Source organism: Xyrauchen texanus, chromosome 6 (genome assembly GCF_025860055.1).
Source record: "Xyrauchen texanus isolate HMW12.3.18 chromosome 6, RBS_HiC_50CHRs, whole genome shotgun sequence".
Taxonomy (NCBI): Eukaryota; Metazoa; Chordata; class Actinopteri; order Cypriniformes; family Catostomidae; genus Xyrauchen; species Xyrauchen texanus.
The window spans coordinates 13,736,479-13,754,214 of NC_068281.1; the positions used below are offsets into that span (position 1 = coordinate 13,736,479).

General features: G+C 38.1%; 1 protein-coding gene across 1 annotated transcript in view; it reads right to left on the minus strand.

Moving 5' to 3' along the window:
* Window positions 1-9,488: 9,488 nt before the first annotated feature.
* Window positions 9,489-17,736, minus strand: part of LOC127645111 (uncharacterized) — a 139,251-nt gene continuing 131,003 nt past the window's right edge. Inside the window, exons 12-13 of the mRNA XM_052128641.1 lie at window positions 17,261-17,699; window positions 9,489-13,950 (exon numbers count right to left, since the gene is read on the minus strand). Of these exons, the coding sequence (XP_051984601.1) occupies window positions 12,988-13,950; window positions 17,261-17,699 (1,402 nt within the window). The 3' untranslated portion in view covers window positions 9,489-12,987. The remainder of the gene's footprint in view (window positions 13,951-17,260; window positions 17,700-17,736) is intronic.

Genomic DNA, 17,736 nt, shown 5'->3' on the forward strand with positions numbered 1-17,736 from the left:
CTGCTGAAGTGTGGCACCAGGTTGCCGTGAGCATGGCAATTCAATCAATCAATCAATCAATCAATCAAATCAAATCACTTTATTGTCACACTAACATGTAAACAAGTGCAACAGTTGGTGAAAGTCTTGTGTGCAGATGCGAGACGTTTACCAATTACAATAACAACATATTTACACAACACAATTTACATATCAATTTACACATACTTACACAACACAATAATAATATACAATGTAAATATACACACAATATAGAATACACAAACAATAAAAAAAAACTAAAGAGTATATAAAAAATATATATATATATATACAGTAGCTGTATTGTGGAGAATATAATTATGACTGTCCAGTGTGAGATATAAGATTACTAAAGTGCAGTGCTGATTATTGATCGTGAGAGATCAAGTGTTCAAAAGTCTGATTGCTTGGGGGAAGAAGCTGTCATGTAGTCGGCTGGTGCGTGTCCTGATGCTACGATACCGCTTGCCTGATGGTAGGAGTGAGAGCAGCCCATGACTCGGGTGGCTGGAGTCTCTGATGATCCTCCTAGCCTTTGCAGGCCAGGTGACCCGGGAAGAGAGGAAATTGCTCTATTATTGAGAATGTTGGAACAGCAGCCCGATGGTTCTCCTCCCGGCCTTCCACCGGGGGACTGAGTGGTCTACTTACCAGTAAAAGGTGCCCTCTATGGCTTTGTGAACTCTTCATGCACCTCGGGGAAGAAAGGATCGGGGGGGTGGCTAACCTGTCTAGCCATGAGGGGTGAGGGGGGGTTGAAGGTTTCCAGTCCCGCCCCGCACTCACGCTGGTCTGGGCAAGCATAGCGGACATCTGCGCATCAGGCTCAGACTGGACGAGCAGACCGGGATGTGGCAGCCCAATCGAGTCATCAGCATCAGACGCCATTGTGACACTCTCCGATGCAGAGGCGAAATCATCATCCAGCTCGCGGGGTCTGAGGGAGTAAACAGACTGGCAGTGAAGTGAGCCGCTCTCACCTCAAGCACGAACGGAAACATAGGAGCGTGCTGGGGGGCGGGTGCTTCGTGGGGACGTACCCCGTTGTACGCCCCAAATCGGCTTCATCACCAGGTGTGGTTGGCAGCTGAAGTGGCTTTCTCTTCTGAAGAAAGAAAGCCATGACCACAACATTGCCATGGCTATGTTCTCGCACTGAGAACATGAACCATTAAAAAACACAACGTTGAAGTGAGCGACAGATGGGGAACTAGATGCCACAGTGTGCTTCTTAGTTACTAAGCTTCATTTGAGCAGGATTACAGGCCAATTCACTTATTTAACCTTCAATGAAGATATTTTTTACAGTGAATAGATGAATAAAAGTAATTGTTTCTATTTTAATACCTGATAACATCTTCTTTGCCGTTACTGCTGTGCTGCGCTGGTGCTGAAATAAAAACATTTTACTTATTTATTTTGTAAAATATTAATTACAAAATAACTAATACTACTTTCTGGTTTAAAGTCCTTTAGTCCTCTTCTACATACCTCGCTCCCTTCCTTTCTATTTCTACACTGATTTTCTGTCAATTTACTCTTGGGAGTTCGAAGACTAAGAATTATTGGTAATTAAGATTGAATTATCCACTTCAAACTTGAACACATAGGAGTCAATGTGAAGGAGGAGCAAAATGTGGGCACAGCCAGAGGGGTGAAATGAGATGGTGGGCAATGAATTATTACATACAGGTACATAGGTACTCTTTTTTTACTCTGCTAGTCCCCCTACAACAGACTAACAAACACACTCACAGAATGAAGCCAAGAGACTTTGTGTACCATGGAGAAGATCAAAGAGAATTAGTAATTGTTGCTTTGGATAGTTACTACCTGCTGCAAAACACACACACACACACACACACACACACACACACAACACACACACACACACACACACACACACACACACACACACACACACACACACACACACACACACACACACACACAAAACTTGCTTTTATATCATTGTGGGGACTCTCCATAGACTTCCATGCATATTATGGATTACCCCTACCCCTACCCTTAAATTTAACCCTCACAGAAACCTTTTTGCATTTTTACATGTTTACTAAGACATTACCCTAGTGGGTACCGCTGGCTTGGCCCCACAAGGTAGGTGATCTCCGATTTTACTATCCTTGTGGGGACATTTGGCCCCCAAAATATTGTATAAACATGTACACATACACCAACACACACACACACCACACATCATGACCAAAAGGTGTTTTACTGCAGTGTTAGTGCATGTACATACTAGGACTGTCAGGAAAGTGCAGAGTTGCTGCTCTTGGGTTGGTTTTTCAGTGGGTTAGTTATCATGGAACACAGTCATTTTCACCTTGCTGTCTTTAAGGATGCAGAAAAAAATGCAAAACTGAGAAACATTCATGCAGTGTTGGGTGTAATCTAAATACAAAGTAATTAATTAATGTAATAGAATGGCTTTTAGTACAAAAAAAGTGTTACAATAATTTTAATTACTTTTAATTACTTTATCTGGGTTATACATATTTCTAAAAATAATATTATATATGTACATCCCATTTAAAACATTACACACTGAACCGATTTTTCTAACCATGCATCTTTGAATGCAAATGTGCCTGAAATTATTTGCACTAATTAGTGGGCCCACAAGGTGGCAACACTTGCATTTGAGCCATGATGTCACGAAGAAATGCTAGAAGATGTAATCATCGCTAAACATCAGGAGATGAAGGTAAAAACAACAAAAGTGTATGTGCAAGTCAAGAGCGTGTGTGTGTGAAGAGTTAAGGAGATGCCTCCATTTTTATACCTCGAGTCTGAAGGAATATAAAAACAATTCTGCACGTGCAAAATTCTATTTTGAGCATGCAAGATTTTATTTTGAGCACATGAAAATGTTCTGTGAGTGTAAGATGATATTTTGAATGCATTAAATGGTATTTTGTACACGCAGTATTTTGTTTGTAAAGCAATGTAAATTCTTGCAAAGATTAATTTTGTGCTTGAATACGTTTCTTTGAATAAGTTTCTTTGAATGTGAATTTGCAGATTTCTGAAATGTGTGTAATGCCACTGTTTTTTGCATAAGATCTCACTCGCTCTCTCCTACTACCCACTCTGCGTGCGCTCATAGCTTTGACTGCTTGTTTGCTCAACAAGTTTACAGTATTATAATATGTCAGAACTTCATTCAATCAGAGATGAGGTGGTACATTTTGATTGGCTGGCTAGATCAGAGATAAAACTGCTAATCAAAACAGAAGGAAGAGGAGAAGGGAATGGTTTGTTTTCAAGAAAGGAAATGTGTAACACTATGACCACATGAAAGCAGTTCTTTTGTTGACTGTTTTTATTTAACCTTAATGAAATATATTTTTTTAGTCTGTACACTGCCAATAGGCTTACAAGCTAGATAACTATCTGTCTAGCTCTCTTAGTTTGGTCTATATTAATATTTGGTCATCTAGGTTACCAAGTTAAACTTACATAGCAACTATCTTGGCCATGTTAGCTAACACTTTTATCTGAGATTGTATTAATTTAATCCCTCCCATGTGTAAAACTACAGTTATGAAGGAACTTAATTTGACTTATATCTATCCCAAAGGATATTCTGAGACATCAGTTTATTAAAATAAATGTGACCAGATTGCCGTCTACCATGGATCTGCAACAACTGAATCTTCTTCTTTTTGTAATTAGTAAATTAAATATTATTTTGTCCACCATTTTTAGTGTATCCTCTCCCATTTTTCATCAGCCTTGTGTATTATAAATTGTATTAATATTACAAATATTACCTAAATTAACTTCTTCTATTCTTGATAATATAGTAGAAAAGCTGTTTATGTTTGCATTTCAAAGCTGTGGGGTATCTTGAAATGTTCAGTAAGTTTATGCATTCTACCACAACCCTTATGGCAAAAATTATTAATGAGAATACATTTAAGAAAAGGAAAAGAGGCAAATTATGTCTCCTGTCATAGTTTGGGGTAAATTAATTGTACAGTATATTGAACATCAATTGTTTGAGACTGCAGAAAGTAAAAAAAATAGAAAGAACTCCATAGTATTGCATGATCCCAGTCTACTATATTTTGAAAAATGTGCATTACAGTAAATTAAACCTTTCAGTATTGTTGGTAAGTCTATAATCCATGGGGAAATATATTTTGTAATGGTAACTGCGTGCAGTATTTAGCAAAATATCATTTTGCGTTTGCAGAACTTATTTGTGCACTCAAAATGTAATCTTGTGCATATACAATATTTTTTTTGTACTCAAAATATAATTTTGCATGCTCAAAATACAATTTTGTATGCACAGAATTGTAGCACATACAGTATATAACTCCATATATAAATACATCTTTTTGTGTATACACTCCTGAAGAGAAATAGTCCAGTGTAGCATCTGGACCAATCAGACACACAAATATTCATTATTTAATGAATATGCCAACAGATGTCTCAAGACCATAACAAGCAAAGGTCCAAGTAGGCCAAAGCCGGCTCCATTTTGTCTGCTCCCCCACTGATCATTATCAAGCCTTTACACTGTCTTTGCTGCCACTGGACCAGCAAATAGTGGACTCCAGTGACATTCCAAGCAGGGGGAGATTAGCTGCATGCTAGAGCAAAGAATGCAGAAAGATTGATTCATTCCTTTCCCCAATATGAAAAGGACATAAAGCACAGAACACAGACTTTTATTCATACATTTATAGACAAACTATAAATGAACATGTATATCCCCAGGATAATGTGTATAGGATCATTATTGTCTTGTATAGTGTCTTTTTTATTTACTGTGTACTGTTTTTATGCATGCCTTATGACAGAACTACCAGATAATGTACAATTAGTTCTGTCATGTTTCCTACCAAATGAATCCTTGTGTGACCCACTGCAAAGTGGTATATATATAATTTGGATAGTACGCATAGTATGCTTGCTATATTAATCAGAGCATAAAGGGGCACATATTAAAAACGAACCCCAATCATACAAATGAGTCAGCTTCCAACAAAGGAACATTTCCCACTTGGTAATTGCACCTTTCTCATTGGTCAAGCCAGACTCGAGAGGAGGGACCTCCAGCAGAAGTTAAAAGACACGTCCCGCTACTCACTCTCTTTCACCTGGCTCTTTCCCTTGACTCTCTGCTGCTGTTTGTGTGGGACCGGGACCCCGGTCCGACCATGAGGCCGGCAGGCCTCAACACCTCAAGCCATGTGCAACTACCACAAACATAGAGAAGAAACACCACCGTTCATCATAATTTCTTCATTCAACGTGGAAAAAATTGGGTGCAACTTGAACACCATCGACTCGAGGAACCATTGAGACGTTCTCCTGTGACTGCTCTCTCGACAGCCAAGGCAATTGCAAGTATTGTACCAGTAGCTAACTGAACCTATGTTTAGTCTAAGAGGTAAACCCCTTTGTAACAAAAGGTGCTTTTAAATTAAGAGCTCGATGGTTCTCTCAGATGGTCAAAATTACTCTTTTCATTACTGCATTTCCCCTATTCTGTTCCAGTTTCATTTTATTTTTCCCTTTCCCATGTATGAGTGATTTGTTTGTATGTTTTTGTTTTGATTAGTTATGTGTTCGTATTTTCGTTAAATAAACTTTTGTGTACATTCTTGCGAGTTGATTCTGGTCTGCTTGAAAATCAACATAAATTTAACGATTTGATCTCAGCTCCATGCTAAGGAAGAGTTATTTTGTGTGGCCACGAAAAATGTTCCTTTCTGAGAATTGATAGACGATCAATACTTAGTGTTCACTGGATAAATTGATTGTAATAATTCAGATACATTAAGTTGATTCTATTAACCGATCCATGTCCCCATAGACTTCTCGGGGATACACAAATGAAGGCCATGAGATTGCAAGTTCACATTAATTGTGTCATTTGGGACAGGGTCTTATATGGAGTATTCTTTGACAGGCTTGCGGTTGACTGTATGCAGACGCTGAGTGTTCACGTTAAAATGGAAGTATACCAAGGGTTTAGAAAGCAATTTCATGACACTAAAATTATGTTTACATGTATAATGTTTACGTCTTGTGGTTTTCTTTTAAAACAGTGTGTATTTTAACCTGTATGGACTGGTCGCATTCACTTTCATTTCCTTAGAGTAGCTACGATTGCTTTTATATTATTTATATATATATATATATATATATATATATATATATATATATATATATATATATATATATATATATATAAATGAGGGACAAGTCTAAATATGTTTTGTGGTAATCAACAAATACCACAAAGTGCTCTCGATTGAGCTTAACTATTAAATCCGTAACTTTCCTTTAAAAGGTGAGTTCTGAATGATCGTTAATTTTGAGCCTTGCAAAGCTATCACAGTGGAAGGTAAAGTCTTCAAAGGGAATAGAGCATAGGGATGAGCAATTATGAATGGAACACAACTGAAATTACAGGCAAGTATGCAAGAGCTGGATCGGAACAACAACATCTGCAGGATAGTGGCCCTCCAGGAGCAAATTTGAATTGCCTTGCTAAAAGAGGTCTTGCGGATGAGCTGCATGGTAATGATCTATAACTTCATTTTTTTTTTTTTTTTGTGCAGGATGCAGACTGTGCAGGATTTCAGGGCAATTCACTAATGTAATCTTTAATGAAGATATTTTGCAGTGAATAAATAGGAAATCACTTCTTTCTTATTCATGATAGCATACGTCTGTGCACCTCATCTTCTGATCTAAATGTTTTCCTGTTTACAAAATACTAAAAATATTTTGTTTCCTGACTACTTTTAGAAATAATCCATTTGTGGCATAATTTCCTTGTCTGATTCCTTCAACATGCCCATTAGTAATCCTATTTGTGTGCAGAACGGAATGGAGAAAATTATTTCTAGTCTTAGTTTATAATTCTTGATACTTTTGAGTTGTACTGATGATTGGGGCCCCTTACCACATCCTCCACAGTTTTAGCAAAAATTTGTTGAATTATTAATAATACAAATTTTACATTCTTTCTTATATGTTAAAATTTGAATTTTCCTGACCTGTAAATACATCTTTTATATATATATATATATATATATAAAAATATGTGCTTTTTTTAATCTTCTTTATGTATACAGTACATTTTGGTTGGTTTATAATAATTTTTTATCATTTTTGTTTATTTATTTTTTCCTTTTTCTTTATGACTCTATCTGTGTAATTTTGTACATCTTTTTGAACATTTATATTGAACAAAAATCCAGTTTAGCACAATGTGTGAAGTTTTCACATGGCCCCTTATCACACCCTCCATAGTATTTGCACGTTTAGCACAATGTGTGGACTTTTCAGATAGTCCCCCAGACCCACCATAGGCAACATTTCCAACTTATATCAATGATAAATTAGCGATCTCAAACGATTTTACCCTACAAATTGCGTCCCGTTTTGATTCGATACAGGATGCATCATTTCATCTTTAAAAAAGGGACAATCCTGTATTTTACAGGACGCGTGGCAACCCTAACTGTAAGTGTGAAAGGTTCTCACACCATCTACAGCGTATTCAACCCAGTCTCATGAAAATTCATACATATTTTACGAGTTGGCTATTTCGTATGATTTAGTACAAGTTTGTTTGTATAAATTTGTACGATTACAAATGCGGAAGTAAGTATGAGTTTCACACATGAGGTGTTAAGGACATGCTTATTAATATAATGCCATACCCAAACCTCTTATCTAAACTTAACCAATCAGTAGACAGTGTAAACATGATAGGAAGCTGTGTGTGACAGAAGCTAATTGTTGCTGTTGTAGATGGAAACGATGTCCAGCCATGTCATTGGCTGTTCAATTTATATGAGTGCAATCGTACCATATCATACAAATTAGTCAAATTTCGAAGTCATATGAATCCTTTCGATTTCGGCATGAGACTGTGTAGGTGTATTGCGTAATAACTTTCACATTAATTCATTATGTAACTCAAGTATAGAGCACACATTCATAATCTCACTCTCCCCAAATCATTTTAAATCCCTCTCCTGAGCTAACTTAATTTTGAATCAATCACTCTCTGTCTCTCTCACTATTGCCTCACATTTCATGAGTCAAGCTTTGTGAACATAATTAAGCCAAGCTTCATCTAACAAGATATTTGTCGAAGCTCATGAATGGTTAATCATCCTCAAATCGAAAAGGTGGATGTGGCTTGTTTATTTGCAATTACTTATGGGTATGCACCATTTCTAACACAATCACACACCCTTTGCAGGATTGAGGCAAAAGCATGGTTGGCTCAGAGGTGCCTTATTTTCAACACTTTTATTGGATCAGATAAGGCATGTCAAGCCTGCTAATAAATCCAGCACATTTTGTGTAATCCAGACTTCACCTAGCCCGATTTTCAGTTTGAACTTTTGTCTTACTTAAAGGGCTACCTCTCTCCATTTAATTGTTGACCAAGAGTTTTGTGTCTGTCACATAATTGGACTGGACACTGTGTTCACTCCCTGCAAACTCTTTCTCTGTTTGGAGTGGCTTCATGGCCACAGCCAAAACTTTTATTTAGCCTACTCAAGAACAGCAAACAGAAACAAATCTATCACTCACCTTTGTCTTTTGTACCCCCACAGCCACACCAGTAAAGCTCAAGCACCCCTTCATCTATACCAAGCTAAACAAAAATTGCAAATGACATATTACAATGAATTATCATTTAGAATTACCATTAATCTATTTAAAATTAAAAAATGCAGTTATTATAAACACTTAACTCAAGTATTGAGAATTAAAAATGTATTAACTGTACTGTGGTATTGGTGTCTGCTTGACTGAGACGTTTGATGGGAGGAAAATATTACAGAGATTTGTATTATAGAGTGAGATGAGTAAAAAACGGTTATGGTAAATGGTCTGCACTTATATAGCACCTATTTAACCTTAACGGTATTCAAATCGCTTTACACTGTGACTCATTCACACACACCAATGGCGGCAGAGCTGCCATGCAAGGCGCTAGCCTGCCATTGGGAGCAATTTGGGGTTCAGTGTCTTGCCCAAGGACACTTTGACATGTGGACTCGTGTGGCCGGGATTCGAACCACCACCCTGCGATTAGACCCACTCTACCAACTGAGCCACAGCCGCCCCGAACTGTTGCAACAATCTACCTCTGTGTATTGTGTCTTACTATACAGTAAGCCTACATTGTGAACATGTATGGCTACAAGTGTCTTCAACACACACTGACAAAACTTACATACTATTTTATTTTCCTTGAATTGATTGATAATTAACAGAAAATAATTTTCCCCCCCCAAAAAAAAGATGAATTAATATTTTGTATAAAATTATAATTGACAGCAAACCTATTGACATATATATATATAACGTAAATCCCCGTTTCTGTTTTGTAGCTTAATCACAATTATTCCAAGGACCCCTTGAAGTATATTACAGTATGTGTATGCTTGGTTGAGAATCATTGGATTACACACTTGACTCAGTCACACATACACATATTTTTTGTCAAAGGTCAATTTAGTCTGCAGTTTCTTTAAAAAAAAAGAGCATTCACATTATGTTGCGCACACACCCCCTCAAAACATACTGTCTTTATTCAAATTTACAAAAAATAAAAGGAAAAATATAACATAATAAATACATTTTATTTAGTACACGCCATTGTGAGATCTCAGTACCAACAGGGCCAACTTAGTGCTGGAACAAATACAGTGCAAAAAGAAGGCAGAAACCAGGATGAATATAGTAACTCCACACCCAGTTACATTTTTACCTAATGAACCTAAAAAAATAAATTAAAAAAATTATGAACATTATTTATGAAATGGGAACAGAGTACATTTTCTTTTTATCGTCCCACAAAATCTGTTGAAAAAATTACTCAACAGGGATGCAATTTGTCTTTCTGTAATCTGTCAAACTTCTTACCATACAATAAAACTGACATGATATTTAATTTAATCATTTAAGAGCATGCCTTTTATTGACATGACATTTGTTGGTTTGGTCGGCAGGTATAGGTTTGGATCTTGTGAAGCCCCCTGGTATCGTTTCTCTCTAAACCCGTGCACATGATTGTGAAATGATAAAGTGGTTCTGGTTTAGTCCAGTCACAGTGACTCAGAGTCCACGTGGCAACAAACAGTGTGATTAATCGGGACATCAAGGCAGAGTGTGTGCTCCACCCAGAATGAGGATTAGAAAAAGTCTGTTTTACAGTTTTTCACATAGTTTCCACAATGACTTTGCATTCAATTCAATTAAAAAATGGCCGGTTTGGGAAGAGCAACACATCTATATCATGTATATAAATCCAACATACTGTAAATGGCAGGGTTTAATCTAGTTCTGTCTGTCCAGTCTAGTCCATTGTCTTCCAGTTATATCCAGTTCCCCAGTCCTGTATTTTTAGGTGGCATTGTATAGTGGTAATTTTTAATTTTTTTTGTTAAAGACCACAGAACTGTTGTCACTTTTCACAATGGCATTCAGTGATATTTACATTTAAACATAAAACATCTGTTTTTTTTTTCAAAGAAAAAACAAAACAAAAAACAACAACAACAACAACAATCTGTAATCTATTTATGAACATCATATATAAAAGTGCATTGTAGCTGAAGCAGGCCTGTCAGCTTTCATAGATCGTCTCGAACTTGAACATTTATTTGTTTACTTATTCAAGGGCTTTTAGACAGGTAATTATAGTTTACTGTATCTGTTAGTTTGTGGCTTGTCAGCTCTCTCCTCGTATACAGTATGTTGCACAGTTTTAGCATTTTTATTTTGTGATTTTTGTTTTCTTGAGCAACTTCATAAACAATCTGTTCTTGGCAAAATGTGTGAATCTTGAACCCTGACAATGAGACATCCGCATTGAAGAGGCAAAGCAGAATTTTCAAGCAAGGTATGAAATACAGGGTTTGATGTGTGTTTTCGTCCGCGAAAATGTTTGTATATGTGTAAATGCCAAGAATATTTCAGCAGACAATTATTCAGGACTCGACTGTAATATTCAGTGCTTTCTTTTGGAATGAAATGGACTGAATAATTCAGCCCTCTTGTGAATGCATAAAAAATTTCTGTACAAATTTTAATTTCCTACCCCCTCTCACGTGTTCCTTAACATCTCATCTGTGTTATTCAGCCCTTGTCTCTTACTCCCATGGGGTGGCATTGTCTTGCACACTGCCACAGAATTACAAGTTCAAATCTCTCTCTCTCTCTCTCTCTCTCTCTCTCTCTCTCTCTTTATTAATGTGGTCTAGAACAGAGGTTTTCAAACATTTTGATGACAAGGACCCCCACATATGATGACCTCTTTCCTAAATTGGCAACTATATATATATTAATTTTTTTTCATTTAAAAAGACTGATTTCACAGTTAAAAGTATATAAAAACAACACACACAAACACACACACACACACACACTGACGAACTGAGCAAAGCTAAAAAATCAAATATGCAGGACAATATTTGAGTTCTTAATAATTGTCCTCAGTATCACTGCTTTGTTTAGTCAACTTAAATCTCTTGTTGAAAAAACTACTAATTTCTTGTCCAGCCAACTATCAATTCACAATAGAGAATTAATAATTAACTGCATTTTAAATTAACTGCATTTTTTTTGTCTCTGAAGAAAGGTATACAAATAGTATGTACAATTGTTTGTCATAGACACACAATAGACCTCAATCCTTATCACACAAACCTCAATAAAGGTGACAATCAACAAACCTCATTAAGTTAGAAGATGAACGCTTAACAATTAAATAACAATGGCAACAACAAAAAAAAACTAAATTAGCATTATATATAAAGTCAGCAAACAGTGAAAAATAAGCGTATAACACTTACCGCTAAATTTATACATGTTGCGATGCATGCTGGGAACTCGCAAATCAGAAATTGAAATAGCTCAATATGAATATGAGATTGTTCGTTCAGACAACTTTGTTAAGCAAGTTGGGACAAAATTTGGGGGAATGCTGTTGGTCTTACATGTTTTTATGTAAATGCAATATAATTCACATTTCGTAGAATCTGTGACTCAAAAAAACCTATAAGCTGGATAAAATTAAATACAATTTTTAATGTATGATATGTATATTACATAAATAATGTTTTTTTTTTTTTTGTGTGTCATTGTACTAAAACCAAATCAAATGGTAAAAATGTTATCTGAAAATATTAACTTTTTTTTTCCTGCCCAACATTATAACTAGGAGCATAATTAATTTAAGTGTATTTGTAAAATCGCAACATCTTTTCTGAAACAAATACGTTACATTGGACAGATGAAAAATGTATTTTTTTTTAACAAAACTATATGCACAAATGTTATTTGTGTCTAAAGGCCCAGGTATACTTGTTTTTGCATGTTCCAGATCGGCTCACGCCTGGTCGACCACGTTGCATTTGTGAGTATACTCTTCTGACCGGGAAATTCTAACACGTTTGACACATGCCCACTTCTTTGTGATAATCTTTTAGTAGAGTCAATAGCTGGGGCATGCGGCAACGATGCACACAGACGGAGGCCATGCAGACTGGATCCACAACATGGATGTGCGAAGTATGCTTTGGCCTTTACATTTTATTTTTTTCTTTCAAACTTTCTGCAGACCTTTAAAACCGTCCTTTGGCTCCATGTTTGAAAACCCCTGACCTAGAAGAGTTAACTTGCACTCGCTTCCCAGCACACTTGAGGAATGTTAAATGCTGGCTAAAGAAACACATCTCTAAGTGTCTCTGTGCTCACACATCAGCGCTTATTGCTTCAAATTGCATCAGTCTCTCTCTCCATTGCCTTCCCTCTCTCTCCATGTCCTGTCTTCCCTTATTACCTTTCCTCTTCATCTCTCCCTCCTTACCATTCACTTTCCATTATCCTAACTCCTGTTGCCTTTTAATCATTGTACCACCCCTCCCTTTCACTCTCGCTTTCTCAGACATTCGCCTGCTCCTCGTCTCCAGACTGGTCCTCCTTCTCCTCCCATTCTCTATCCTTGTGCTTTATGCTTGTCTCCCCATCTTCTTCCTTCTCTCCACCCTCCTTCTCTCTCTCTCTAAAAAGCTGGGCTAATTTCTGGAACTGTGGGCCCCAATCTTCCAGCCCTGCTCCCCATACCTCCTTCTCGGAATCCTTCCCTCCCTCGCTGTCCAGGGAGCTAAGCGACCCAGCACGCGATCCAGTGCCCTCAAGCCCGTACACCTGCACTGAGTCGTAAGGAGGCTGCGAGGGGTCAAACATTACCTGTGCCAGGCGCAGACGCAGGAACTCGCCAACCCTCAGGGCCAGGGAGTGTGCCCCTCCTACAGGGCCACCCCTTCCCGATGTGTCAGGCACTGAGGGCCAGGCTCCACCATAACCCAGGATTCCCCTAAAATCCCCCCGGCCCTGCCCAGGGTATGGAAGCAGTTGGGGAGTCATATCCCTCCTGCCTAGCGGGTACCCTGTTAAACCCACCCGTTCAAGCCAGTCTCCCATGAACCCTCCACCCTCTGGATATCCCATCCCAGCACAGGTACTCCCACTCAACGGAATGCTCCCCTCTCTCTCGGGCCTCCCCAACACAAAACCACTACCCATCTCCAACCCTCCCCGACCCAGAGTCCCTGGGTAGTCTCTCTGCGGCTCCCCCTGCAGGATTGTGGCGTAATTGCCACTGACAGATTGCATCTGGACCTCCGCACTGCCATTAACATTATCCACCACTCTGGCGTGGTTGGACTCTGCATTGCCAGTACTGCTTCGGTTCAGGGAAAGACTGTCCCGAGAAGAGTGCCGCCCTGATCTGGGAAGTGTGGTGGTGTCACACACCCATCCACCAGTGGGACCCGGCCCAGCAACTGAGCCGGAACGGGTCAACACCAACTCTCGTTCACGTGGGGCTGTTTCCGACTGGACCTGTAGGCAACGGGGAGGAGCAGGAGGGTTAGAGCGGGAAGTAAGGATGAGTTTATTCTTCTGTTATTCAAAAAGGGATGTGAGAGAGGATTGTTAAGAAAGGAGAGGTATTTGAAAGAGAGAAAGCAAGAGATAAGTCAGACACAATGAACAGGTAAAAAAACAGTAAAAGTGATAAAGATGAAGGAAGTAGTGTAGAGGAAGTTACAAAATCAGGTATAAAAACAGAAGAGACAGAAAAAGAGACAGAGTTGATGAGCTGAAACAGGTTAACTGATCTCTAAAAAGAGCTAACACTGTACTGTGAGATGAGGATGAGAAGGGAGAGACAGCAAGAGACAAAAAGTGGAAACACACCTTTATCAGCAACCTGTTCAGCATCACCAAAAAAAAAAAAAAAACAGCCAACAATAACTAACATGCAACCAGAGATGGACTGGGACTTAAAAAAAAAAAGAATACAGCCCAATGCAAGCCCCGCTCCACCCATATGTAGGGTACAATGGAGCTAAAGCCACCCCGTAACCTTGTGCGACCCCACGTACACATGCGTGGACATTAATTTATTTAAACCGACCGAACTCAGTTCAGAAGATTCTGTGCAATCAGTAAAGTGTTAAACTTTCAATGGTTTGTCATTGGGGAAAACGGCAACAAAACTACATCTGCTAAGAAACCAAATAAAGTTTTTACATTGAAACCTCTTATTTCATCCAATATGTCATATTTCAAGTTTGAGTGATTTATTGTGAAATGCCACGCTGCTTAACACATTGTACACTTATGTGTACTTTGGCAAATTTTTTCCTAAGAAAACCTATATTTACTGTGTATGTTTATATGGAGTTAGGGTGAAAAAAAAGGTGCATTTCGAAAGTTCAGTTTCAGGCTGCATATGATGTTTGCATCACTCAACTTGTTTGGCAGACATGGAACAGTGGTAATCAGCACATTTTAGAATGTATAATTTTATTTTAAGATGGTTGGCAGTGATTGGATATTGCTGGCCATTACTTTTAATCAGAATTATTTATGCTTATTTCTGATGTAATGTCAGTAATGTCCCAAAACATGAATAACCATGGATACAAAATAAACAATATGATAAAATAAATCTGACTTTCTATAGCTTGGTATTATTTAACATTTCGTGACTTAGTCCTGCTGTCTACATCTGTGGACATACATTTTAGGAAAACTATTTGCGCTAGCATTTTTATTTATTTTTTTATGTTTAATGGAAATGGACAGCAGTTACACTCGGGTTTCAGGAGGTTAAAAAAAAGAAGAAAAAAAACAATTCTGGTCGCAAAGTGCATCAAGATTCAATTATTTTCATTTAACTGATGGAGGAACATGATTTGTGTGAAAATAAATAATAATGGAAGGTTGTTTTTAGCCCTTTTAGCCCAGTTAAAAAGTTATACTGATACTGTAGTGTAGATAAAGCAAGATGTTTTTTTGAATAAGAAATTAAAGGGGTCATGACATGAGAAACCAAATTTGCCTTGATCTTTTGGTATATAAGAGGTCTTTGTATCATTAAAACGTCCTGCAAGTTTAATATTTTAAGACGTCCTCCCCATTCTAAACGAATCATTTATTTAATCAAGCTCAAAATACAGCTCGTTCTGGATTCATGGTTAGAAGTGACGTGACGGTTAGAAGTGACGTACCAGCGTTTGCATATGACCGCCTCCAGCACAAGATAACTACGCTTTAAGCGCAAGACAACTACGCTCATTTCAGTAGCGCCGTGCGCCTCACAAGTGTTCAGTCGATGGACAGCGAGCTCTGACAGAGACTACTTGTGCACAGGAAAATTACGATGCCACACAGATGTGCTGTTCCTGGCTGTGGTCAAACAAAACCTCTGAATAAGCTGCCGAATGATCCAGGCGTCAGGGAAAAATGGATGCAGTTTATTTTTTGCGGACGTCCCAGTCACGGCAGTGTTAACTTAAGCGTTTGTTCTGTACATTTTAAGGATGACTGTTTTGAGAACAAATCTCAATATGATGCTGGCTTTGCCAGAAAACTGTTGCTCAAAGATAAGTCCGTGCCGACTATTCTGGGAACAACGACGGCGCTAAACTGTAAGTAATCTATTTTAAACTTTAAACTACTTTTTAAAGCGCAATTTCATTCATTATGAATAATCACAGTGTTTTTACTTAGTTTACTTGCATATTGTTCTGGCTGGGAGCGTCAATAATTGATACATAGGCACTGGCGTTAGCCAATCATAACAGTGGGCGTTAACACTGAAGTCTTAAATGGAAAACGCCCCCAAAACAGACTGTTTGAATCAGAGGATGAGAAACAGGGTGGGAAAAGGTCATAAATCACTAGATTTTAGAAGTTTTCTTAAAAAAAAATATATTAATACTATAATTGCACCTAAGGGAACATAATAATACAATAAAAAAACTCATGTCATGACCCCTTTAAGACAATGTTTATTCAAAATAACCACTTATGAAAAGGATGCACCATGCCCTGTCAATTGCAGTCACATTTGGGATTTCTTAACTTCTCCAGTATCTCCATTGTGTGGATCAGTTTTAGAATTCTTCAAAACTCTTTTCCCCTCTTATGAAAAGCAATGTGTTTTATCTTTTCACTTATTGGACAGTTATTGAAAAACTTTGATTGAATCATCTTGAACAGAACTGAAGTATTGTTTCTAGAAATAAATGTGACAATTTCACAGAATCTCACTGGCTATATACATTTGAAAAGTTATTAAATGTTCCATCAAATTACTCAAAAATCTACCTTTAGACATTGATAACCTCATGGATCATGAACATTTAGCAGGGCATATTGATAAACTTGTGTTTGGGGAATTGCTGTTTTTATTTTTATTATTATTTTGATATTTAGTGTTTTGGGAGAAACTAAAATAAAATGTACCTTTTACTCCAGGGGGCCTTTAGCTCTGTTGTACCATATAACGTGTATACAAATTGCCTTATATCGATTTAACGTACTGTCTTAATTAGCTGTTTTTATGTTGAAAATATATAAATACACAATAGGTAGTTGTAAGGGCTGCTCTACAAATCTTTGCCCATATACTGTATGCTAAATCGCCTGTGAATTCTAGGAACTTAATTTTCCTCCCTGTAAATCTATGAATTAAAATTTTTTATAAACTTGGTCCACAAGTCAACCAGCACACTGGAAAATCTCCCAGTGCTCCCTACGGCCAGTCCATCCCTGCCCGCCACTGAAAAAGAGAATAAACAACACTCGGACTCTCACTTTATTACAATAACAACAAAAAGAGCAAAGAATGTTGTTTTACCCAGTCCAGATCCTGTCTTTGATTCTGACTCTGCTGAGCATCACTGCTTGAATCCTCCTTTGAGTCATTTTTGCTTGGTGTTCCTCTCCCTGATGTGGTTGCTCTGTCCTGAGATATTATCCCTTCTTTAGAGCTGTGACTGACCTCTGCTGGCCCCCCATAATTGGCCCCGGGCTCCAGAGGCCCCACCATGGCAGCTTGGTTCTGAATGACAAGTGAGTGATCTGGTTGACTCCCAGGAAAGCGGTAAGCCAGCTCAGATAAGCCAGGCTCATAAGGCCCCTGTGAGTGACGTAGCACTGGGAGGGTGTGGCTGCTGTAGCATAGCCTCCCGTATAGAGGGGCCCCTTGACTTGCGTTCTGCCCGGGGTCCAGTGCTCCAGCCTGAGCCCAGCTGTTATAAGTACGAGCCTTATCCTGATTGTGTTGTGAATAACGTCTGGGGGAATCGAGAACATAACATGAACTGAAGCCCT